The sequence below is a fragment of the Phyllobates terribilis genome, unplaced genomic scaffold, assembly GCF_046119375.1.
Source record: "Phyllobates terribilis strain yellow unplaced genomic scaffold, ASM4611937v1 Scaffold_2__4_contigs__length_985480577, whole genome shotgun sequence".
Lineage (NCBI taxonomy): Eukaryota > Metazoa > Chordata > Amphibia > Anura > Dendrobatidae > Phyllobates > Phyllobates terribilis.
This window is the reverse complement of record NW_027362762.1, coordinates 130,617,743-130,643,978: the sequence shown is the minus strand read 5'-3', so window position 1 is coordinate 130,643,978 and position 26,236 is coordinate 130,617,743. Positions and strand designations below refer to the sequence as shown.

Below are 26,236 nucleotides of genomic sequence, written 5' to 3'. Positions count from 1 at the left end.
AGACAAAGGGAAAAGACAAAAGCGTAGTCAGGAAACAGTCCGAGGTCATAGTATCAGGAAGGTAGCGGATCAAGACACAGGGGTTAGTCCAACGGTTGGTCAAAGGTAATTCCAGTTCAAGATATAACTCAGAGCACAATGCAGACAAACACACGCCACTTGAGCAGAGGTGACACCTGAAGGAAATCCCACAGACCCACCCAGATAGGACGGCTGAGCTTGTGGACCATGTACCGGGGTGGTCTCTCCCAGAATACAGCGGGCCGAAGACAAAAAACACGACCAGGCAATTTGTTAAGAAACTAATTTTTACTAACAACAAAAACAGTGTTACCCTGGAAACGTAAGAAAGAAACACAGATAATATCACATACACCTAGCCCAGATCAGCTAGGACCCCTGCGCTGCACAACCAATAGGCCCAGTATGTTCTTTCAGATACACTAAGGCTGTCTGATCGTCATAATGGCCGATTAGCTGGGAGACCGTGGAGTGGATCCTGGGCTTGCCACAGGAGCGCAGTTTTAGCCTGACAGACTAGCAGAAGACCATTCACGTCACAGCCGATACTTTTGGGGGGAATCCAACTTTTCATCCAACCGTAGTCGTCCCCCCAACATGTTTCTTCTTCTCTGACAGGAATTACAGGAACAGTCTGTCTCTGACAGGAACCCTCTCACGTCTGTCTCTATTCACCGTCTCTTACAACTGTGCTCAAAGATGGCCGCCTTCAACCCTCAGAAATCCTTCAGTTTTCAACTGTCACTTGGGGCAGTTCAAACTGGTTTATACCGTGTGCCAACTGACACACAGGTGACAGTAGTCTGAATCTGCAAACCACTGCCATCTAATGGCCAAAACCCCAATAACATCTCTTATGTTTATACATGTAATACATATCTGCAATACACCAATAACATCTTTTATGTTTACACAGGTAATTATATCTACTAAAACAGCTTTAGATGGGAGTGGAGTGGGAATGTTCAGCCACCCCCTCACAAGCTGTCAATCACAACACTCACACCTCAGCCACAGATTGGGCAGCAGAGCGGTCACTCACAATCCTGACTGCTCAGCCAGCCCTCGATCCCATAGGACAGCAGAGCGGTCACTCACAGCATCCCTAGGACAACGTGAGTAGTAGAATCGGGACACTGCTGTAATTTATTATTGTGTCTTTTAATTTTTTTGCAGATATTACTGCACCAATGAGATGATCACCATGAGAGAATTTAATAGGACTATTGATTAGTTACATGACTTATGTTCACGTATTCTTTGTTTACTCCTGTTGTTGTCTAGGGTCGTGTTTGATGTCGTAATTGATGGACATGAGTTGCACATGACAATAAGGCTTGGGACGGGACAAAAGCAGACCATGTGAGTGCTGGAATTCTCTACTCTTAAGGCCCCCATACACAGTAGATGGCTGTCGGCTGAACAATGCTTCGGCTGATCGTTTGGCTGGCAGCTATCTTGCCTGGCTCTCCCATACAGAGGAGCACTTTCTCTGATGAACACTCCTGTATTCTCAACGATAGAGCCACTGCCAGATCTCTCTGGCGGCAGCTTATCTCTAGAGAGCAAAAAAGGATCCGCAGTCCAAAATCACACATACCGGATCCTCAACCACCCTAATAATCATCTGTTGGGTGCCCACATACACATTAGACTGGCAGTCAAACACGTCAATATCGGCGAATTTGGCCGACATTAGACTAATGTGTACAGGGCCTTAATACCGGTTTAAAATTCTAAGCTCAATTGGATAAGTGCTACATATATTATTACTGGATGATACCCAGTTCCCATTCACCAGTTAAGGCCACAACTATTATATATGTTTAGTACTTTTAGACAAGGTTGTGTAAGGTGCCCAAACGAGGTAGTCGTGGGCGAGCTGTAGCCCATGCTCGCTTTGGCACCCTACAGACAAAGTGTGTCCTCACTCTGGTGTGCTGCAGTGTATGTGGTATCTCCCACTTACTTCTGGCCAGCCGGCCACTTTTGACTGCAGGACACAGAGTTCATGAAAACAACCAGAACTTTATAAAGGTATAAAGGATAAGGCCCAACGGGTTGTCATCTTTCCCACAGATAACGGATTCAATTTCAGCCCTGGATCCCGATATAGGTGAAGCATCTCTGTTGCTTTCTTCTCTAGTCCTAGAGACTCTTCCTCACCAATGACAGTATACCTAGATCCCATTTCTCTCCACCTTATAGAGCTTGAGTCCTGACTTCTTCTGCAGCCTCGCAGACAGAATTTGCCTCCAGGCCCCCGACGACTTTCTCGAGGTTCCCAGGCCGGCTAAGGAGACTCTTGTGGAGGGATTCTCTAGCGATCTATTGTCCGGGATACTAGGCCCACGACTACCCTAGCAACCACTATAGAGCCTACTCATTTCTGCAGTACTGCACACTACTACTGACTGTGCTCACTTCCTGCACTTGACACTAGCACTCAGTTCCCCCTCCCTCTACTGGGCCGGCTGTCACAGTTAACCCTAGTTGCAGTTGCATGCATAGAAGCAAAAATACCTGAGTGGCGATTGCCTTGGCAGTCTTCCGGTTGTCTCCTGTGATCAGTACTACATCCACTCCCATTGCTTTTAGTGTATGCACAGCAAGCGCTGCCTCCTGCTTTACTGTATCGGCAATAGCGATCATTCCACATAATGTACCTTTTCAGGGAAAAAAGGGTGTCACAAAAAAGACAAAACATTCAGTAGAAGCTCTTATAGAAGATATATCCCAACAATCCAGCACAATGCCAAATGTAGGAAATTCCAGGAGTGCAGGCATCTATATTCTGGCATGCTGAGAAATGACTGTTTATTCCTTTTAAAATTTTCTGAAAGTTCTACCACACCGGGCTGGCTGTTTTATGACATTTTGAACAGATAGGTTTGCATGTATAGGAATATTCCGATGCATTACCATCTATAGCTATTAGCACTGCAGTCTGTCCTTTCATTTCATGACTAGTCATGGTTTCATCTACATCACTGGAAATGTGCAGTCCATTGCGTCTCATCCATTCCCGGTTTCCAATTAACACAGAATGCGGTTGAGGAGCTGAGGCACCTGTACAAACATGTTCATTATAGAATAACACAATACGAATGGAATTTATTGTTCTGTTTTTTGTACATTTATCCTAAAAAGAATCGGTCAGCAGGTTTTTGCCATTTAATCTGAGAGTAGGATAATATAGAGGCAGAAAAGAGACCCTAATTCCAGAGTTGTATCGCTTATTAGGCTGTGTGCTATAGTTTTAATACAATTAGTGTTTTATCAGCAGGAGATTATCACTGCTGGACTAGGTATCACATGCCAGGCAGTCCAGCTAATCTGTGTAACCACGCCCCCACCATTGATTGGCAGCTCCCTGATAATGTACAGTGTACTCAGAAAGGATTATACGCAACTCAGCATACGTAGCACTGCTACATCTACAGCAGAAAAAACAGGAATTTTATCAAAATTAAACCAAGCAATCCAGCAAGTTATATATCGCTGGAATCAGGCTCTCTGCCCTTACATCATGCTGCTCTCAAATTCCAGAGCAAAAAACTTAATCTCTTATGTTTCTTGGCTGAGAAGGATCATGTGGACACATTCTTGGTCAATAAGTTTTGCAGGACAATAATACTCAAGGATTACCCTCAGGATTGGCCATGAATATCAGTTCTAACTTCTGCACCTTCATCAATCAGAAAACCCTATTTAAGTGCCACAGACATGGCCTTGTCATCCCTTTGTGCCAATCTGATGAGAAATTCAGTCAAAATTATCACTATTATCACATCGATGTAGTCTATGATTTCAGACCTCCAATGATTTCCCAAATGTATTTATTTCACTCACTTATATAGCTCCATAATTCCACAGCGCTTTATACATTCCCTTCAATTGCTGATGTGTGTAGAGGGCATAGAGACCCTTTTCCAATAAAAAATGACCCAGACAGTAGGATCAGACACTGGCTGCATTTTTTGCATGTTTTACTGTGAAACAGTGCAGTGTATGACCTAGGCGTATAGAGCTGCAGAATAAAGGGATATCCCCATTAACAAATAGCACATGTTCTCATTCAATGCCCCAGTTTAATCATCTCTATATCTCCACTTGATGGTAGTGGTACACTCGAAAAATCGTAGAACTGCAACATATAAAAACTCAGGCTAATGCCAGTGAGTGCTTTGTGTTTGTGCATTGGAGTTTTTTTATGCACTTTTGCAATCTACGGCTATCGGACAGTGCATTAATGCGGAGTCCAGGTCGTAGATGCTAAAAAGAGACTTTCTACAGGCAAATATCCATCACTGAAGTTTTGGTAATCCTCTGCACTGGATCTATAAGTTCTCGGACAGTAGAATTATACCTTGTAGCTCGGGAGCAATGATTGAGGATCCGTCCTCCTGTGGATGGGTGAGGCCACTTATGTAGACATTCTGCTCATTTATGCCCTCCTCACTCAGCACCAGGACACTTTCTACATTATTCACTTTACAGCTGATTCCGCATCCCGGGACTGCCTGAAAATCTGTACAATATCCCAGTGACTGTGTCCCAAGCTCCTACAGAAATGTCAAATTATATGTAGTTATAAATCTCATAACGGAGATTCCCAAAACTGTTATAGCTACGACCCAGACCATTGTACTGGCCTCCATTTGCTTAAAGTAGGTTCCAAATTCATTAAAGTTATCAGTATAAGTTCATCTTAAGAAAATTAGCGGTGTTATAGAATGAAAGGATCTCTCACACGTAGCACCTAAGAGACGTAGCTAGTTTAAGGCCCCCATACACATTAGAGTAATGTCGGCCAACAGTCTAATATGTATAAGAGCACTGGTCGACTGATTTCTGGGGGAGATGTTGATCGGGCATGTCCGATTTCAGACTGCCAATCCTATTGTTCTCGCGGAGATAAGCCACCGGCCAACAGGTCAGCCGGTGGCTTTCTCATAGAGAACACAGGATGCTCGGCTGAGCTTTGCAAAATGACCAGGGAACCTTTAGTCTAGATCAGTGTTCTCCAACTCCAGTCCTCAAGAGCCACCAACAGGTCATGTTTTCAGGATTTCCTTAGTATTGCCCAGGTAATAATTCCATCACCTGGGCAGTATTAAGGAAATCCTAAAAACATGACCTGTTGGTGGCACTTGAGGACTGGAGTTGGGGAACACTGCTGTAGTTGATGCCCTAAAACAGCTATGTGGAGATGAGTTCCTTGCTTGGCAATAATCTCTGGTCATGTTGGAAGCCTTGTTAACTGGTCAGACATTGACCACCTCTCCTTAGTGGTGTTTCTCAGATCGTTTATTTAATTCTACGAGAGAGACAATTTGTACACTCTCCCCTCCCATGAAGCATTGCCTGTAAAACTCTATTCTCAGCTGTTTTTTAGGAAATTGTTCAGGTTTACAAAATCCATTTTCAAATTCTCTCTAACATCATTTTGAGTTTGTATAAAATAGGAGTAATTTCATGGCTGAAAACGGGAATAACAGTGTCTTGGCTCAGACCACTGGAGTTGGAGCCCGAAACAGCCCGAAAGTGGTTGAGCTTCACAGTTTTTTTATTTTTTTAAGCTATTTGGAATAGAACAAAATCAGGTCTGAAACATGACAAAAAAATTAGCCTACCTCCAAAAGATGTGTGTGTTGTTTCTAGATACTATAGAATAGTACATATTACGAATAATATAACACTACTTGCATAGACATTAACATAAATGTACTTTTTCTTTACCTCCTTGCAGTAGTTCGTCATGGCCATTCCCAGGGGATGCTCACTGCTGGCTTCTGCAGTACCGACCACGGCAAGCATTCGTTTCAGCGGCATCCTGACTACATCACCCAGCAGCAGCACTCTCATCACTTTAGGGACCCCATGTGTTATTGTTCCAGTCTTATCAAACATCACTGTATTTATCTGAAATGGTATACAACAATCTCACAATTAGCCATGAAATGATTGAAACCTATACCAGACACTTTGCACATTTATTTAGTTTACACTATACGGCTAATTCAGACATTCATATTTATTTTTTTGCTTACAAGAAAAAAAATGACTGATTTTCATCAGTGTGTTAGATCCAATTTTCCTCCCCTATTAGGCGCTTTGTCCATTTTTCTTGAATGCCCAAAAAAAAATCAATCAAAATAAATCAGGTCTACACTCCACCATTCAGTCTGCGTAGAGACTGAAAGCCCTGCAGAATACACAGCCTAGGGGGATTCTTATGTGGGGGCATCATACTTTTGACACTGGGGTCATCACACTTTGTGTGAGCGGCCAAGGGTACTGTGTGTGCAGGCATTATACAGTATGGGGGGCACTGCGGAGGCATCATACTGTGCGGGCTATAAAAAGGGTCAATACTGTGTGAGAACACTACAAGGCTTCCCTAACATGGGCACACATGAAGTACTGGGCAACGTTAGGGTACTGGCATAATGTAAAATGAAAATTGCCATATGTATCCCCCTTTCTTATCTTTCAAAGTTCAGAGGCATGTACTGTATAATGGGTACTTGTTCTATGTGTGAAAAATAAGGAAAGAAGACGTAAGTGAATCATGATCGTCTGAATAAGGGCTGAGGCCGAGTCACACACTGCAGGCCTTTTCCGCAGGAAGCGAATCCATGGGGTTTTACTGTGTACTTTGGTGTGGATTTATTGTGTATTTTACCCCATGCATTCCAATGGGTGAAGTCCATGGTGAAAATCTGGAGCAAATCTTCAACAGGATTGACAGATTAAAAAGATGACAATATGCCTTCAACTCCATGTGGATTTTTCCCCCACTGTATGTGTTTTTTAAAACCTCATCCACATGTATTGTATGTTACATTGCTGTGTATTTTTGGGCTGAAACAGCGACGTGAGCATTTCACCCAACGAGTCTATAAACTTGGCAAAGCTTTGTGCGTGGACCTTGTAAAAAGGCACATAGAGTATCTACAGATACCTATTAGACTAACGGGATTATCCAGCTTTTTAAAATGTATGCCCTATGCTTAGGATTGGCCATCAATACTAGGCCAGTGGGGGTCCGATCGTTGGCACCCCCGCTGATCAGCACTAAAGACTGCATTCGCCAGCAGGCTGGTTTGTACTTCCCTGCGATATCATTTTTGTAACAGTGATGCAAAGCAGTGGCATTGCAAATTAGGCAGTACAATGCTGCCACCCATATAACCTTTTTAAAGACTTGGTGAGGAACCAGATTCTACCATTTTTGATTATAAAATTACTAAGTAAAGAACAGTGATATCTTTGGCAATGTATATTTGGCTGGATAAGGTTAGTGCCAGAATCAGAATCGTTCCCAGCAACTTCACACCCCTGTTCTTCACAAGCTGCAGAATACTTACACATTAGGTTTATTTGGGAACACGGCAAGTCAATTACTTCTGATCGTATATTTCCAACAGAAGCCCACTAACCTTATGTGCCATCTCCAGCGGCTCTCCACCTTTGATAAGGATGCCATTTTGTGCAGCTACTCCAGTACCCACCATCACTGCCGTGGGGGTAGCCAGACCTAAAGCACAAGGACAGGCAATAGACAGCACAGTGATGGCAGTCTGGAAGCCAACCCGTATGATTATCTCAGCCTTCGAGATGGTTTTACTGTAATCCTGAATGAATGAATGAAGTCATAAACATAAAACTGAATTAGAAATAGTAAATGGAACATGGAAGCAATCTGTAATGTACAGACAATATAACACCCACCTGGGGTCATGTATAAAGACTAGTGTACCAGTGGGACACAACCTTAGTCGGGAAAGCAGATAGAGAACAGACACACTTGTCATTGATCACTGCCAGGTTTCCTACATGTATCGGTGGTCTCTCCATTACAATGAATTAGTGACAACAAAGCTTCCAGGTACAGTGAAGCAGAGCAGATGGGATGAAGTTTAACTGCGTTTCCCTGTGTCAGTTCTAGATTGAAGTTAAATTTAAAATGCCCAATTCTTATATTTTTTCTATAGGAGATAAGCCACGTCCATAGGTGCCTGAGAGCAGCTCATTTCACTAGCTATATTGAACACACTTGAATGCGCAGCTGAATGGGGGGCTAGCAGGCATTCGGCAGTCACAGGAGAAGTAGCTGCCGGCCAAACAAGCAATCAGCTGATCGAAGACGTTTGGGTGCCATAAGTATAAGAGTATACACAATAACCTGGAGTTTATAATGTAAGATGATGAAAAAATCTGGAATGGACGATGAGAAAATGATGGGATATGAAAAGATGAAAAGGAGTTTCCGGATGATTTTACTTTGTAGTATGTTTTAATGAAACTGCTACAGTAAGAACTTACTGGGAAATATTTCAGAATGACATCAAAATTCACAAAGCCAACGGTAGTCCATCCAATCAATGTCACAATGGAAATACTAATTATGAAGGGGACGAAGTAGCCACTTATCTTATCTGCCAGTTGTTGGATTGGCGCCTACAAAATGACAGTGATACAGAGAGAAAACATCATGTCATAGTATAAAACATTCATACCGCCATTATTATTACATAGGTAAAGAGAAGACAGCATGTTTTTTATTACCTTGGACATCTGAGCCTCTTCTACCAGCTTAACTATTTGCGCCAGGGTGGTGTCGGAGCCCACGTGTGTCGCTTCTACAAGGACTGATCCATGGGCATTAATGGACCCAGCGATGACCATGCTTCCTGGCTTCTTCCTCACAGGCATAGGTTCGCCTAGAGGGCAAAGAGGGAAAAAGAAAAAAGTGAGGAACAGGTCATCCAAATGTGGTGATCCTAACTAAATGTCCGCTTATCACCAGCTACACGAACAGCCGAATGTTCTCATCAGCCCATCTATGAAACTACACATCCCATAAAAGCTGGTCCACAGCTGTTCAACCTGCAGTTATCAGCGCCTGGCTCGGCTATTAACATCCAAGATCTGTGATAATGCAGTCACATAATGTGCCTGTGTACAGGGGCAAGAATCTGGAAACAGAGGCAGAGCTTCGAAAGGAAAATCTTCTTTATTCAAGCAGCAGGGTGAATATAGGGCAAGTGATAGAGAGGCACAACATAACTAAAGGCAAGAAAGAGTGGCTACAGTGTGTAATTCAGCAATATCACCACTAGAGGGCGATATATGACCATAACTTGAATCTTCAGTGCCATGGTTGAGGATTTATGTTGAAAAACTTCTAAGAACATTTGCCAAAATTATCTCTTAAATCCGCTGCACATATGTCCGATGCTGTGTCATGGTTTACATCCTGCGTTTAACTAAGCAAATGAATGGAAACTGAAACATTGCTTGCAATGGGATTGCTCCCACCTGTCCTGTGCAACAATTGTTGGGATAGACAAATGGGCATCAGTAACTTTTAATATAATGTTGAGCTCTAGCCCCAGACCTGCGCCTTGGAGTAAAATGAGGAAAAGACATTTCTTGTGAATTGCATCAGGCTAATAAAACTGAGCCAGATGCAATGTATATTGGGCGAGCCCAGCCTAAGAAGTAAGGGCCCCCTCCAGCCACACTGCACAGAAAACTGCATGCATTGTAACTACGCCACCAACTTCTCTGCTTATTTAGGACTTTGTTCCCTCTCAGCCACATGTCCCCTCCTGTCACCAGTACAGACTTGCTGAAATATTAACTTGTCTGCAAAAAATCAATGACCATATAGTCCCAGAGACCATAACTAACAAACAAAACAGGTACAATTAGTTAATACTCTCTCCGCAGTTTTTGGAATGGTAGTTTCACAAAATATAAATATAATGACCTGTGATTAAGGACTCATCCGCCATAGAGGTCCCTTCAATAACTTTCCCATCCACAGGAAATTTGCCCCCGGGAACAACCTTCACAATATCTCCCCTCTGAACAAGCTCCACGGCCACTTGTTCTTCCCTGTAACGAGCAGAAAATGTGTGAGCACAAAAGATCAGTGACATAACTAGTCTTCCACAACGCTGCACCCACATGTCATCGTTACTGCACCATATTGTGTCCCTATGACTGCTCTCCTTGTATATTAGCTGAAAATAGGAAAGGTTTACTCCTACCAGCTCCTACGCCTGACAGCGTTGTATAGGGGAAATAAATCAAATATATACACATACACAGAACATATAATATACTTCACATATGTAACAAATACAGAACACGTAAAACACCACTGTAAACAGTCTTGAAGTTTATCTTCACCTCTTGTCATCAATCCATTTTTACACCGAACACTCTGTGCTAATGAATCTCTCAATATCAATTTCGTCACCTGCATATTGTGCGATTATATATAATATTAATATATTAATATATTATGTATATAATATAATATATATATATATATATATATATATATATATATATATATATATATATATATATATATATATATATATATACATATATACATACACACACACACACTCCCACACCTACAGTATGACCATGTAACATTCTGCTGCCTGCAGCCACCACTAGAGGGAGTTTACTGCATACGGAGTTATTACAGTATTCAATGTATGAGTAGTATGCAGCGAGCTCCCTCTAGTGGTGGCGGAAAGTTATTTTTTAAATGTATGTTTATGGAGAGGATTTGGAGCTTTGTGTTAGAAACAGAGCTTTGACGTCTTCAAGACTAGATTAAAAAAGTAACTAGTGTAAAAATGTATCTTAGTAACTGTGCAGATTACTGCTCTGAGCTGGGTGTAAAAAGGAGACCTCCCAGAATGCAAAACACCTGGGTAAATTCAACACGGAGTGCTGCTGGGTGATTTCTGGTGTGAAGACTGCAAACATATGACTGCTGCTCTGGCCTATAATGCAGATTGTAATAGCAGAAACTACAAGTTATTCAACTTCTTATATAAAAGTCCAGAGTTTGGTAAAGGCTGAACTATGCTTTAAGTAATCTTCAAAAGCATGTGATGCATTACCTTAGTACTGAGTGATTAGGTCCTAGTGTCAGAACTGTCGCCTCTGTAGCTTGCAGGGATATTAGCTTGGCAAGAGCTTCTGAAGTTTTACTCTATGGTAGAGAGAGAGAATTATAATACTGCTTTACAATGCCTGGGTGTAATATTACCCCCTCCATCCTGGTTATGCTGGGGAGATTGCCCTTCATCCCTTTATTAATACTGCTCTGACTCCATATACTGCACAGAGATATCTATTGTATACTTTTATATACATCTAAGTAAATATTCAGTATACAGCCCTGTGCAGAGCATGGATCCATGTCACAAAGATGTTAGGTACTGTGCTAGTAGACGTCCATGTGCCTCTGATTTTAGAGATAGTATTCTCATCTAGTAGAATTGTTTCTAGGGATTATACATTTCCTAAAAGCGGGACCATATAGCAGAAAAGGGTGTCTGTATCAAAGGGGAGTGTTCCATCTTCAGGAGCACACTGCTCATGGCCCCCGACTTCCTGCTTTGACCAGAGTCGTTGTACTCCAGTTCAGACCAGTGGCATAGTCACTCCACTGGTACGAACTGTGTGCAGTGCATCATCGGAGGAGCGCTGTGGGTCTGAAGATGGACAGATCCAGCCATCTAGCCAGCTTCAGAGCACTACGAGCAGGCTCTAAAGCAGTGTTCCCCAACTCCAGTCCTCAAGGCCCATCAACAGATCATGTTTTCAGGTTTTCCTTAGCATTGCACAGGTGACGGAATTATTGTCTGTCCAGGTGATGTAATTATCACCTGTGTAATAGTAAGGAAATCCTGAAAACATGGCCTGTGGGTGGCTCTTGAGGACTGGAGTTGGGGGAACTCTGCTCTGAAGCATACCTTAGTAACCGGCCACTCTGAGACTGCAGGATTGAGGCCATACAATGTAACGTTAAAAATCCATCCACTCTTTAGTATGAAGAGCATTTATAACTGTTAAATTTGCTAGTTTTTACAAGCACTTTGTAATTTTACCTATTTAAGAACTTGAAACAACCCCTTTAAAAGGACGTATAATGCAGTCTGTGCATTTTTGTACATGTCAACAAGACCTCCATTCGCCGTCAGCACATTTGTAAATGAAGCTCTAATACAAAAAACTGCTAGCTGCACAAAGGCTTCAGCCTGGTATATAATTAAGAAACTTTAGTGTAAAATTGGAGGCAGATGGAGGTACGTAATGACCTCAGGCATTTTTAAGACAGCCTTATCATAACTCTGTGCAAAATAAATCCAAAATATGGCCAAGTCCATGAGACCTGGAGGAGATTCACTAAAGCATCACAATTCATCTTCAAGTGTCGAAAGAATCAGCTCAGCACCTAAATCAGTTGAGCCTTAGAAAGCGGTCATTGATGCACAGCAGTCGGATAGCAAGTTCACATGTCGGCCATTCACAGTCCAAGTATGGACTGCAATATCTGAACCGGCCATGGGTCTCCTGACCAGAACTCAACATCACTGATGCCCATGGGGTTGCTGAGCTTGAGTCAGGAGACTCAAGGCAGATTCAGACCATGAATGCTGGACATGTGAAGTGAAGCCTATGGCTGGTTGACCACAGCCACATACAAGTACTGTGCCATGCAGCAAACTTATACACGGTTTACCACAAATTGCCAGTGTTTTGCAGCAAGTCGAGATGAAGCATTAGCTCCACCTGCAATTGGCATGGTTCTGCGTTAAGAACTGCTTGGCACACTACCATCCGATGTGAAACTGCCCTAATCCTATCCAAGTATAATATCCTCAACATGTGATAATGGCAGTGATAACTGTTAAAAAGTCCTGTACAATAAGAAGTTAAATGACAAAATACAGTTATATGAAAAAGTTTGGGCACCCCTATTAATCTTAAGCTTAATGTTTTATAAAAATTGGTGTTTTTGCAACAGCTATTTCAGTTTGATATATGTAATAACTGTTGGACACATTAATGTTTCTGCCTTGAAATGAGGTTTATTGTACGAACAGAAAATGTGCATTCTGCATTCAAACAAAATTTGACAGGTGCATAAGTATGGGAACCTCACCAGAAAAGTGACATTAATATTTAGTAGATCCTCCTTTTGCAAAAATAACAGCCTCTAGTCGCTTCCTGTAGCTTTTAATGAGTTCCTGGATCCTGGATGAAGGTATTTTTGACCATTCCTCTTTACAAAACAATTCCAGTTCAGTTAAGTTTGATGGTCGCCGAGCATGGACAGCCCTCTTCAAATGATCCCACAGATGTTCAATGATATTCAGGTCTGGGGACTGGGATGGCCATTCCAGAACATTGTAATTGTTCCTCTGCATGAATGCCTGAGTAGATTTGGAGCGGTGTTTTGGATCATTGTCTTGCTGAAAGATCCATCCCCTGCGTAACTTCAACTTTATCACTGATTCTTGAACATTATTGTCAAGAATCTGCTGATACTGAGTGGAATCCATGCGTCCCTCAACTTTAACAAGATTCCCGGTGCCGGCATTGGCCACACAGCCCCAAAGCATGATGGAACCTCCACCAAATTTTACTGTGGGTAGCAAGTGTTTTTCTTGGAATGCTGTGTTTTTTTGCCGCCATGCATAACGCATTTTTGTATGACCAAACAACTCAATCTTGGTTTCATCAGTCCACAGGACCTTCTTCCAAAAAGAAATTGGCTTCTCCAAATGTGCTTTTGCATACCTCAGCCGACTGTGTTTGTGGCGTGCTTGCAGAAACGGCTTCTTTCGCATCACTCTCCCATACAGCTTCTCCTTGTGCAAAGTGCGTTGTATAGTTGACCGATGCACAGTGACACCATCTGCAGCAAGTTGATGCTGCAGCTCTCTGGAGGTGGTCTGAGGATTGTCCTTGACTGATCTCACCATTCTTCTTCTCTGCCTTTCTGATGTTTTTCTTGGCCTGCCACTTCTGGCCTTAACAAGAACTGTCCCTGTGTTCTTCCATTTCCTTACTAAGTTCCTCACAGTGGAAACTGACAGGTTAAATCTCTGAGACAGCTTTTTGTATCCTTCCCCTGAACAACTATGTTGAATAATGTTTGTTTTCAGATCATTTGACAGTTGTTTTGAGGAGCCCATGATGCCACTCTTCAGAGGAGATTCAAACAGAACAACTTGCAAGTGGCCACTTTAAGTAGCTTTTCTCATGATTGCATACACCTGGCTATGAAGTTCAAAGCTCAATGAGGTTACAAAACCAAAAAAAGTGCTTAGGTACGTCAGTAAAAAGTAGGTAGGAGTATTTAAAACAAGAAAATGATAAGGGTGCCCATACTTATGCACCTGTCAAATTTTGTTTGAATGCAGATTGCACATTTTCTGTTAGTACAATAAACCTCATTTCAAGGCAGAAACATTACTGTGTCCAACAGTTATTACATATATCAAACTGAAATAGCTGTTGCAAAAACACCAATTTTTATAAAACATTAAGCTTAAGATTAATAGGGGTGCCCAAACTTTTTCATATAACTGTAAAAGAAAAAAAAACAATACACACCATAAAACTTCAGTGCATAAATTGTCTTTGTATAAAACTTGCTAATCACATTTGTGACCTTGATCCAGCGATTGAAAGAGAGAATATAATGTGCATTTCAATTTTACACCCTTGTGGAGTAAAATACAGTATATTGGAGAACAGTGAAACAATCTGTGCTCTTATCCAAAGATAAAAACAGTTATATCACGTTACAGGTGAGGATTAATCTGCAAATAATGCATAAATCCATACTATAAGCTTATGGGATTCAATATAATGGGGACATCATTATCCTGCCAAGTAAACTATTTTCCAATACCAACGTGCACAGGTATAAAACGGTGATGACAACATAAGCAATAGCAGGGGTTAAACAATCTCCTGAGATAAGTCAGGATCTAAGAGATTTCCTTGAGATCCCCACAGGGACCAATCTAGTAAAATTACCTTTGCTATATGTTCAAGCCATCTCCCCAGAGCGATGAACATGAACAACATGGGGGGGGTATCGAAGAAGGTCTCTGGGCTCTGGGCTGACTTCTCCACAATGGCCACAATCAGGATAACTACAGAGTAAATATAGGCAATGGTGGTAGCCAGGACAATGAGTACATCCATATTGGTTGCCTTGTGTTTCAGAGACTTGTAAGCCTGGACATAGAAGTACCATCCACCAAAGGTCTGTGAATAAGAGATACAGTGCAAATGACTGCTGCAATAGAATATATGCTGTGAATTATATGAATGTTATCAATCATTAATACATTATAAAGCTCCAAATATTACCAGGCAGAGGCGGACGTAAAGAAACAGAGACCCTGTGAGGGTTTACAACAGCCAATGGTTAGAGTCCAATGACATAATACTAAAAAAGCATTATTATACCAATCTTTAGCCGAGAGTTTCCTATAGTCAATCAAGACTCAAAATAAACGTATCCATAATACGGATCAGAAACACAATATCTGTCTAATATTCTTATGAAACTTGTGCAGTATTCAGAGAGTTAGGACAATACAGGATTGTATTTTGATCACATCTAGGATTATTTGCGCAAATATAAAACTGATCCATGGTAATATGCACAAACTGATATAATACGAACATACTTATGGGATTCCATACAGTTGAAAATATGACAACTTTTTCTGGACCCAAAATGGCCACTCTTTCTTACAGTTGTGTGAACGGGCCCTAAGGTCTCATGCAAACAGGACCCATGTCCTAAAAGCCTACATATCGCTGCACATATTGCACATTTGGTGTCTCTGCCCCTTGGTCTTAGGTCCAGCAAAATCTGATGTAAAAATACCTTATGTGTAAATGATGTAAAAATAACTCAAGAAATCTAAAAGAACAATGGAGTAGGAAATCAGCAGACCAGACTATTTTCTTTGCATTATAATCCCCACCAAGAACTGTGAAGTTTCATATTTATAGAACGTACAGCTAGCTTGTATAAGTGTATCATAGTCATGAAATGTACTAAATCGTAAAGATCCTGTACTTAATGTATATGGACATGCATGTATTAATATTATTAGTATACAAATATGTACAGTACTGAGGCAGCTGTAGAAAAATGCTGCAAAGTAAGAATGCTTTAAAAAATATAAGTGTTATTAGTTTATTTTTATCAATGAACAAAATGCAAAGTGATTGAACAAAAGATAAATCTAAATCAGTATTTGTAGTGACCGCCTTTTGCCTTCAAAACGACATCAAGTCTTCTAGGTCCATTTGCACTCAGTTTTGAAGGAACACTGCTGGGAAGTTGTTCCAAACATCTTGAAGAACTAACCACAGATCTTTTGTAGATGTAGGCCATCACAAATCCTTCTGTCTCTTCATGTAATCCCACAAAGACTCGATGATGAAGAGATTAGGGCTCTGTGAGGCCAAATAATAACTTCCAAGTATCGTTGCTCTTTACACTGAAGGTAGTTCTTAATTACTTTAGCTGTATGTTTGGCTCCAAATTAACTTTTTAGCAGGACCAGACCAAAATCAGACACCTCCTGATGGATAAGTATCTGCCTCTATTTCTCAGCATTGAAATCCCGACTGAATCCCAAACGCCAATTGCTGAAATGCAGCCCCAAACTTGCACGGACCCTTCACCATGCTTCACTGTTGCCTGCAGGCACTCATTATTGTACCACTCTTCACCCCTGCTGTTACATCCAAATGTTTCATATTTTGACTAGTGTTGAGCATTCCGATACTGAAATATCGGGTATCGGCCGATATTCGCGGTATCGGAATTCCGATACTTAATTCCGATACTTTTACAATATCGAATACCGGAATCGGAAGTTCCCATAATGCCTGCGCTCTGCAGTGTCTCTGAAGGATGACAAGCTGGGTGGCAGCGCTCAGCTGAGATCCAGCCTGTCATCAGAATGCCATCCCAGCGTGGGAGAATTCTCCTGATCGTTTAAAAGCCGGCGGGCGGTAAAAATCCGCCGGCTTTTAAACAATCACACGGCCCCATACTGCTTCCCCGCAGCCTCCCACCCCGATCCTCCGCTCCTCTCGCCACCTCCAATCCCAATCGTAAGTTAGGACCGGGCGGGGAGCACAGCACCAAGGAGCGGGGAGCGAAGGACCCGGGCGGGGAAGCCGGCAGAGAAAAGACTTCACCGCCGGCTTTCCCGTTCTGTGCTGCGCTTTCCCGCCGGTTATTTCAAATGAACAGCTGAGGTATCAGGTGATGCCGATCAGCTGTTCATTTGAAGTCGCCGCGGTGCCCTAAGAGGGTTCACGTGAGTTCATGCTTGACTGCATTGCATGAACTCACATGAACTTTCCCACGGCCGCACAGGTCAGCCTCACCTCCCAGACAATCAGCCCGTCATGATTGGTGTGTGTGGGTGTCTGCGAGTGTGTGCGGGGTGTCTGTGCGATGTCTGCGGGTGTGTGTGGTGTCTGTGCGATGTCTGCGGGTGTGCGCGATGTCTGTGCGATGTGTGCGGGTGTGTGTGGTGTCTGTGCGATGTCTGCGGGTGTGCGCAATGTCTGTGCGATGTCTGCGGGTGTGTGCGGGTGTGCGCTGTGTCTGTGCGATGTCTGCGAGTGTGCGCTGTGTCTGTGCGATGTCTGCGGGTGTGTGCGATGTCTGCGAGTGTGTGCGGGTGTGTGCGATGTCTGCGCGGGTGTGCGCTGTGTCTGTGCGGGTGTGCGGGTGTGTGCGTGCAGGCAGACATAGGCCGATGTGACACTACTACTCCCATCGGCCTATGTCTGTCCCCCGTCCACTCCTGTCAGCAGGATCAGCTCGATGGGAGCAGTAGTTCCCATCAGCCTGATCCTGCTATTTAAATTGCCCTACTGTGTCCCCAATAAATTTTAAATACATGTCATTGGTGGCCAGTGGTTGCCTACAATAAATTAATTCATACATTACCTGTCCCCGCCGATCGCCACCTAAAATAAAGTAAAAAATAAAAAACTACACCTATACTCACCTAGACACCCAATTCCCCGAAGCCATCGATCTCCTGTAATAAAATATAAAATAATAAACCACAACCTTATCCTTACCCCTCCGTAGTAGTCCACGAGTGTCCCACGATGATCTCCAGTTTAGAGCAGCCACATAGAATGTGACCGCTCTGAACCACTGCCGCCGCTAGAATGATGGGGCCGTAAAGCAGCCCCGTCATTGCATAAGCGGGTTCGCCGGAGTTCAGGCAGCGCTGCTCCGGTTAGCTGCTTTACGGCCCCGCTGTACCGTGAGAAATTCCCACGGTATAGCAGTGCCGTAAAGGAGGTCTCCGGAGCTGCGCTGCCTGAATGCACTCCGGTGACCTCAGTCAGTGGCTCCCGCTGCTGGGAGCGGACGTGTTCCCGGCAGCGTGAGCTTACAGCAGCCATGCACAGCTGTCACCATCTCCAGATGTGACAGCTGTGCATGGGAGATCAGCGCAGGAACGTGGACAGGTAACTATTTTTTTTTTTTAGTAAACTAAGAATTAAATAAAATTGTGTGTTTTATTTCAAATACATTATTTTTTTCTGGGTGTAGTGTGTTTTTTCTTTTTAACACTTTGTAGGTTAGTAATGGGGGTGTCTTATAGACGCCCATCATTACTAACCTGGGCTTCATGGCAGCTGGCGCTGACATGAACCCCAGCCCTATTACCCCCTGCCACCGCACCAGGGCAGCGTGGAAGAGCGAGGCTAAGTGCCAGAGTTGGCGCATCCTATGGATGCGCCATTTCTGGGGCGGCTGACGGCTGGTGTTTCTAGCCTGGGAGGGGGCCAATATTCATGGCACCCTTCCTGGGCTATTAATATCAGCCCCCAGCTGTCTGCCTAGCCTTTGCTAGCTATTAAAATAGGGGGGACCCCACGTCATTTTTTGGGGGGGTCCCCCATTTTAATAGCTAGTAAAGGCTAGGTATTCTGCTGGGGGCTGATATTAGTAGCCTGGGAAGCTCCGTGGGTATTACCCCCTTCCCAGGCTTCAAACATCTGCCCCAGCCGTCTGCTTAACCTCCGCTAGAGACTAAAATTATGGGGGATCCCACGCCAATTTTTTTTTTAAATAAATCCTTTATTTTAACACTAAATGACATTTGAGGAGTTAATAAAGATGCAGTCCCTAAATTATAATTTATTTTTTAATTAATTTTTCCCAAAAATTTTGACGTGGGCTTTGCTATATTTTTGTATGCCAGCCAGGTACAGCATCCAGCTTCTATGAACGCGCCATTTTCCGGGGTGGCTGCGGACTGCAATTTGCAGCGGGGGGGGGGCCCAGAAAGCTTGGGCCTCCCTGCGCTGCAGATTCCATCCCCCAGCTGCCTAGTTGTACCTGGCTGGACACAAAAATAGGGAGAAGCCCCACGTATTTTTTTTTTTTTAATTATTTCATGAAATTCATGAAATAATAAAGAAAAAAAGGGCTTCCCTATAATGTTGTGTCCAACCAGGTACAAATAGGCAGCTGGTGGTTGGGGGCAGCCCGTTCCTGCCTGCTGTACCTGGCTGGACCCAAATATAGTGCGAAGCCCCACGTCAATTTTTTTTTAATTATTTCAGGAAATTCATGAAATAATTAAAAAAAAATTGATGTGGGGCTTCGCCCTATATTTGTGTCCAGCCAGGTACAGCAGGCAGGAACGGGCTGCCCCCAACCACCAGCTGCCTATTTGTACCTGGCCGGACACAACAATATAGGGAAGCCCTTTTTTTAAAAAATTATTTCATGAAATAATTAAAAAAAAATTGACGTGGAGCTTCGCACTATATTTGGGTCCAGCCAGGTACAGCAGGCAGGAACGGGCTGCCCCCAACCACCAGCTGCCTATTTGTACCTGGCCGGACACAACAATATAGGGAAGCCCTTTTTTTCTTAATTATTTCATGAATTTCATGAAATAATTTAAAAAAAATATACGTGGAGCTTCGCCCTATTTTTGTGTCCAGCCAGGTACAACTAGGCAGCTGGGGGCTGGAATCTGCAGCGCAGGGAGACCCAAGCTTTCTGGGCCCCACCCGCTGCAAATTGCAGTCCGCAGCCGCCCCGGAAAATGGCGCGTTCATAGAAGCGCCATCTTCTGGCGCTGTACCCAACTCATCCAGGGCCCTGGTGCGGTGGCTCACTGGGTAATAAAGGGGTTAAGGCCAGCTTGGCATTATCAGCTGGCCCTAAGCCCGAAATTCATGGGGTCACGCCAATATTAGACATGACCACCATGAATTTCTAGTAAAGTATTTAAAAAAAACACAACACCCAGAATAAAGTCCTTTAATTGAAATAAAGACACAATTCTTTATTGTTCTAAATTAAACTATACTCACCATCACGCCCATTCCAGCTGAAGCCAACGATCTCCTGCAATAAAAGAAAAATAATAAACCAACATCATCCTTACCTTTCCATGGTTCCCACGACAGCTTCAGCTCTGCTACATCGAGATGACAGGCTGGACCGCAGCAGAACGCTGCCATCCAGCCTGTCATCCCGCAGACACTGAGAAGCGCAGGCATGCTTGCGCTCCTCAGTGTCTCTCTGTGACGGCATCCAGATGAGCCGAGGTCATGTCCAATGAACTCGGCTCACCTCATGCACATCACTGACAGCGTGGGAAAATTCTCACGCTGAAGCGCTGAGTGCAGGAGAATTTTCCCACGCTGTCAGTGACGTGCATGAGGTGAGCCGAGTTCATTGTCGGCTCATCTGGATGCCGTCACAGAGAGACACTGAGGAGCGCAAGCATGCCTGCGCTTCTCAGTGTCTGCGGGATGACAGGCTGGATGGCAGCGTTCTGCTGCGGTCCAGCCTGTCATCTCGATGTAGCAGAGCTGGAGCCATCGTGGGAACCATGGAAAGGTAAGGATGAGGTTGCTTTATTATTTTTCTTTTATTGCAGGAGATCGTTGGCTTCAGCTGGAATGGGCGTGATGGTAAGTATGGTTTAATTTAGAACAATAAAGAATTGTGTGTTTATTTCAATTAAAGGACTTTATTCTGGGTGTTTGTGTTGTTTTTTTAACTTTGACTATGGGGTTAGTAATGGGGGTGTCTTATAGACGCCTCTCCATTACTAACCTGGGCTTGATGTCAGCTGGCATTATAAGCTGACATCAACCCCAGCCCTATTACCCCACTGCCACCGCTACAGGGCAGTGGGAAGAGCGAGGCTAAGTGCCAGAATTGGCGCATCCTATGGATGCGCCATTTCTGGGGCGGCTGACGGCTGGTGTTTCTAGCCTGGGAGGGGGCCAATATTCATGGCTCCCTTCCTGGGCTATTAATATCAGCCCCCAGCTGTCTGCCTAGCCTTTGCTAGCTATTAAATTAGGGGGGACCCCACGTCATTTTTTGGGGGGGGTCCCCCATTTTAATAGCTAGTAAAGGCTATGTATTCAGCTGGGGGCTGATATTAGTAGCCTGGGAAGCTCCGTGGGTATTACCCCCTTCCCAGGCTTCAAACATCTGCCCCAGCTGTCTGCTTAACCTCCGCTAGAGACTAAAATTAAGGGGAACCCCACGCCAATTTTTTTTTAAATAAATCCTTTATTTTAACATTAAATGACAAGTACAGTAATCAACACTGTCACTGTACTTCATATATATGTGACTGACATGTTTCTATCTATCTATCTAATCTATGTATGATTCTCTATTCCTTCTATTCTAAATTGTCGGGTACCGCTGCTGAATTGCCGGCCGGCTTTTTTAAAGAGACGGTGCATGAAAACACTATTATTTTTTTTAATAAATCCTTTACACTAAATGACAAGTACAGTAAGCAACACTATCACTGTACTTCATATATATGTGACTGACATGTTTCTATCTATCTAATCTATGTGTGAAGCTCTATTCTTTCTGTTGTAAATTGTCGGGTACCGGTGTATGCGCTGATGAATTGCCGGCTTTTCGCATAATACATTCTACATTATTCTTAGTTGTTTTACTTCATGTAGAATTAACCTACAAGGAAAGAAAGGGTTTATTTTCATTCCGATATTAGTGTCCCATTGACTTGCATTGGTTTCCGGTATCGGAATCGGCGATATCCGATACTTTTTGGGTATCTGTCCGATCCAATCCGATACGATATTTCCTGATATCGGAAGGTATCGCTCAACACTAATTTTGACACATCAGTGTAAAGCCCCTATTGACATTTTTCTGGACAACAAGTTCTATGTTTTCATGCATAGTTGACTTGCCATTGATTTCATTTCCAGTAGCGTTTTTTGCTGCATTTCTTTCATGAAGACCACTTTTCGCCAGACTTCTCCGAACAGTAGATGGGTTGATGAGCTGATCACTGCTGGACGTTGTCTGATTTTGAAGGGAAGTAGGCATGATGTGTCTTTCATTTGTTGAACTAAGTTTCCTTGACTGACTACTGTATCTACAGTACTCATCTTTGCCCATTTCTTGGTGCTTCTTCAAAAGAGCTTGAGCAGCACATATTGAAATCCCAGTCTGCTTTGAAAATCTTTGCCTGGGAGAGATCTTGCTGATGCAGCATAACTACCTGAATCTTGATGCTGTGCTCAGTCTTACTATGGTTAATGACCTGTGACATGAAACCAAGTGCTGCCATTCTTAATTGTCTGTATTTCCTAGTTCAGTATTCCAAATTTTGTGCACCCGTACTTTTTGATTGGTGCTGCTTTACCCCCCTTTTTTGAATTTTTTTTTTAATCTACAGATAACTAAAAGACCTGCTCCTGTGAGAGGCCAGAGTTAATCAGAGGAACCATCTGTGGGTTAGAAGCTGTATGATGTTACAGCGTGCTTGAGTAGTAAGCTGTGCACCAGCCCGCTGAAAATCTGACAGAAATCTAGAGAAATGCCATTATCACATTGGGGAACATGGTGAGCTGGGAGGAAAGTATCCAGTGTAATGACGGGCTGTGTGAAAGGTTTAGTCTAGTGAGACACCAGCCCTGGGATACTATCTGAACACTGTAATACCTCAAGTTCTTAGAAGAATTGGGTAAGTTAAACTCTGTGGGACCATCAGCCCGGCAGGAAGCCTTATTAGGGACTATTAGAGGCCCTCGGTCCTTGACATGGGCAGAGAAGAAGTTCTCCTCCTACTTGGGGTGAAGATGCAACTGATAAGTTGCACTTTACAAGATGAAGATAACCTGCGACAAACTGAGAGTCGTCTGGTAACATTGACCCGAGAGAAGTTGTAATTGCTCATTGTATTGTAAGTTAGGTCTCATTCAGACATCCATTTTTCACAGATATGTCTGTGAAAATCATTTACAGCACACAGGCGGAATCACCGTGCAATCCATTTTTAACAATGTAATGGGTATGAGAAGCTTTTCTAAAAAATAAACTAATTCTAGCATATGAAAGAATCGCTGATTAAGCTCGGATAGAAAATTGTAACACACTGACCAAAGACTGCTGAAAAATCGGTTTGTTTTTCGCAAATGAGAAAAATCAGTGATGTCTTACGGAGACCTTAAAATGAAGATTCCTTGATGAGACGTGTCCTTTAACAGTGGGAGTGGACTGTAGCTGTGTGTCCACATGGTTGTATGAGATTCTGCGTAGTGCATGTTCACACACCCGCTGCTGAGTGTGGTTGGGATTAATTCCATGACAAGTGATGACATTGTGGTCCGGAGGACAGATGGAAGTGCTGGGCCTAATCATATCTGGTGGCTGGTGCATTGGAAAGACTAAATAACTTTGTAATACATCCTGCAAAAAAAGTATTCTGGCATAATAATAACAGGTTATATGTCTTGCAAATATGTTGTGAGATTTTCCCACCTGCCGATGCATACACACCGAATGCAGCGTGAACCGAACCAAAGAAAATCTATTTTTTATGCCAAAACTAACAGAGAAGTAAGAGCAACCGGTAACCAGTCTCCTAAATTATTGCTATAAAGTGATTTTTTTCCAAATTCATGTTGTGCATTTTTTTTGTATTCGAGACACAAAGTAATGTTAGATTTTATGTTTATATAAACATTTAGTGTTAGGAAATCCTCTTTTCATTGTTGCATAAAATGGACAATCAGCATTCAGTGTGCAGCCAGATTAGAGGAGAAATGTCTTCAAACACCCCAGAAACAAACGCTGTGCATACCTGGACTAATGTGCAAAGTATAAAGAAAATGAGGTTCATTATGGATAAACCAGGGAGGATGTTGTTGTCCAGCACAGACTGTCCGTGGTGATTATTGTTGGCGATTAACATGTACACCATGATGCAGATGACGGGGATGCCAAATATGAGGCTGAACAAGAAGGACTTTCTCCACCTGTGATTCAAAATACATGACTAAATAATGCTGAAGAAGTATGAAGTAAGCCTTATTCAGTGATTCCTTCATCAAAGGGCTTGTCCGGTCTTATGATATTGATGGCCTATCAATATCAGATCGTGGAGGTCCTACGTATCCCTACCGATCAGCTGCTATCAGCACCAAGAGGCCAGATATAAACAGTGTAAAGAGATGAACAGCATTGCTCCCGTCATCACATAGTGGCCATTGCCGAAAAATGCTGCTCACCTCCTATTAAACTGAATAGGATCTGAGCTGCAATACCTTGCGGTGGCCACTGCACAATGTAGGGAGCTGTGTTGTTCAGCTCAAATACACTGTTTACATCCCGCCATCATCGGTGGGGGCATCTGATATTGATGATGTATTCTATAGATAAGTGATCAATAGCACAAGGCCAAACAATCCCTTTAACCATTTTAAAGAACCAGCTCTAGGTCATCGCTCATTTGGAAAATGAAAGCAGATCCACACAGATTACAGTAACAGGAAAATGTATGAGATTTTGTCAATTTATGCAATGAAATCCACAGCGGCTTTTATAGCTGGTGCAGATTTCACTGGGAATCAGTCTCATGTGAACGTACTCCTAGTTTTTCATTGCAGACCTTCAAAGACCAGTCCAAACCGAAAAGTGTGCAGTCACTGTGTGTGACTGCAGGCCTATGAATCCACCTCAGTGCAAGCACTGTGTGCTGCGGGAATTCGCCGGTTACTGAGCCGGGACCGGAGGGGGTATGTAGGAGTTATACATACTCCCGACCGGTGGGCGCGGCCTAGCTCCATACACTTGTGTATGTAAGCGAGGCTTCGCCCACTAAACGGGCTCTAGCCAGAAATATGTATAGCTCATACATACCCTCTGGTCCCAACTTAGAAACCAGCGAATCCCTGCAGTGCACAGTGCATTTGCTGGGGGGATTTATAAGTCTGCAGTCACACAGAGTGACTGCAGACTTATCAATTTGCACCGGACAACCCCTTTTAAAAAAAAAAAAAATCACCTACAGGATATTAGTACCAAAGTACTAAAACTGTAATATTGATTATACTGAAAATAATGATATATTATTTAAGAGATGTCTAGATTTTTTACTCCATAAAGCCAAATAATACCAATGATTGTATAAAATGATAAATAGGAAGTTGTTGAACAATGCCTTTGTATTTTTACCATATAGATGTATTACAACCCCTGGCAAAAATTATGGAATCACCGGGCTCGGAGGATGTTCATTCAGTTGTTCATCTTTTGCAACATTGAGTGATGATTTACCTTCTTTTAAGAGTTTGATAATCCTGTCCTTTGTTTCAATTGACATCTCTCGGGTTGGAGCCATGATTCATGTCACTCCCCTTGTTGCAACAGCTCTCCAAGGTGTGATCACTCCTTTTTAGATGCAGATCTAATTTGATGCAGGTGTTAGTTTTGGAAATGAAAATTTACAGGGTGATTCCATATTTTTTTCCTCAGAATTGAGTGATTCCATAACTTTTTCCCTCTGCTTGGTCTGAAAAAAATTACCCTTACTGAGTACCACATTTTTAATCTTGATTTCTTTTAGTGTTTCTTAAAGCCCTAAAGTTGCCATTTGAAATGACTTTAGTTTTGTGCCATGCCTGTGATCTGCTTTTTTTCAACAACATTAAACAACTGAATGAACATCCTCCGAGCCTGGTGATGCCATAATTTTTGCCAGGGGTTGTATATTTTGGAACATGTAGTAGTTGAATTGGTCAGTACTCTTTGCCTATCTTACAATATGGGGTCATTGCATAGATACAGTATTTCCATACATACTGTCTTATTTCTTCTTTATGGTCCAGGTTGTGAACTGATGGCTCTCTTCTAGATAAAGAGGCTTGAAATCCAATCCCCTATGAATAAAATAAAAGGTGTTATTAACTAACAAGTCAAGTGGCCAACATTTTCTCCCCCATTAGTCTTTCCGGTCATATTAGCCATTTCAAAACAATATACCAAGTAAAGGTCATAGAC

General features: G+C 42.8%; 1 protein-coding gene across 8 annotated transcripts in view; it reads right to left on the bottom strand.

The window, feature by feature from the left end:
• The window catches only part of ATP7B (ATPase copper transporting beta), a 163,504-nt gene that overhangs the window by 8,285 nt on the left and 128,983 nt on the right, over positions 1–26,236 (bottom strand). For all 8 annotated transcript variants that reach the window (XM_073662627.1, XM_073662628.1, XM_073662630.1 and 5 more), the window contains 12 exons: positions 26,039–26,115; positions 24,039–24,213; positions 14,899–15,132; positions 10,962–11,053; positions 9,803–9,930; positions 8,596–8,750; positions 8,353–8,487; positions 7,467–7,661; positions 5,764–5,946; positions 4,391–4,586; positions 2,944–3,090; positions 2,545–2,687 (listed from right to left, as the gene is read on the bottom strand). In XM_073662627.1, the coding sequence (XP_073518728.1) occupies positions 2,545–2,687; positions 2,944–3,090; positions 4,391–4,586; positions 5,764–5,946; positions 7,467–7,661; positions 8,353–8,487; positions 8,596–8,750; positions 9,803–9,930; positions 10,962–11,053; positions 14,899–15,132; positions 24,039–24,213; positions 26,039–26,115 (1,860 nt within the window). The remainder of the gene's footprint in view (positions 1–2,544; positions 2,688–2,943; positions 3,091–4,390; positions 4,587–5,763; positions 5,947–7,466; positions 7,662–8,352; positions 8,488–8,595; positions 8,751–9,802; positions 9,931–10,961; positions 11,054–14,898; positions 15,133–24,038; positions 24,214–26,038; positions 26,116–26,236) is intronic.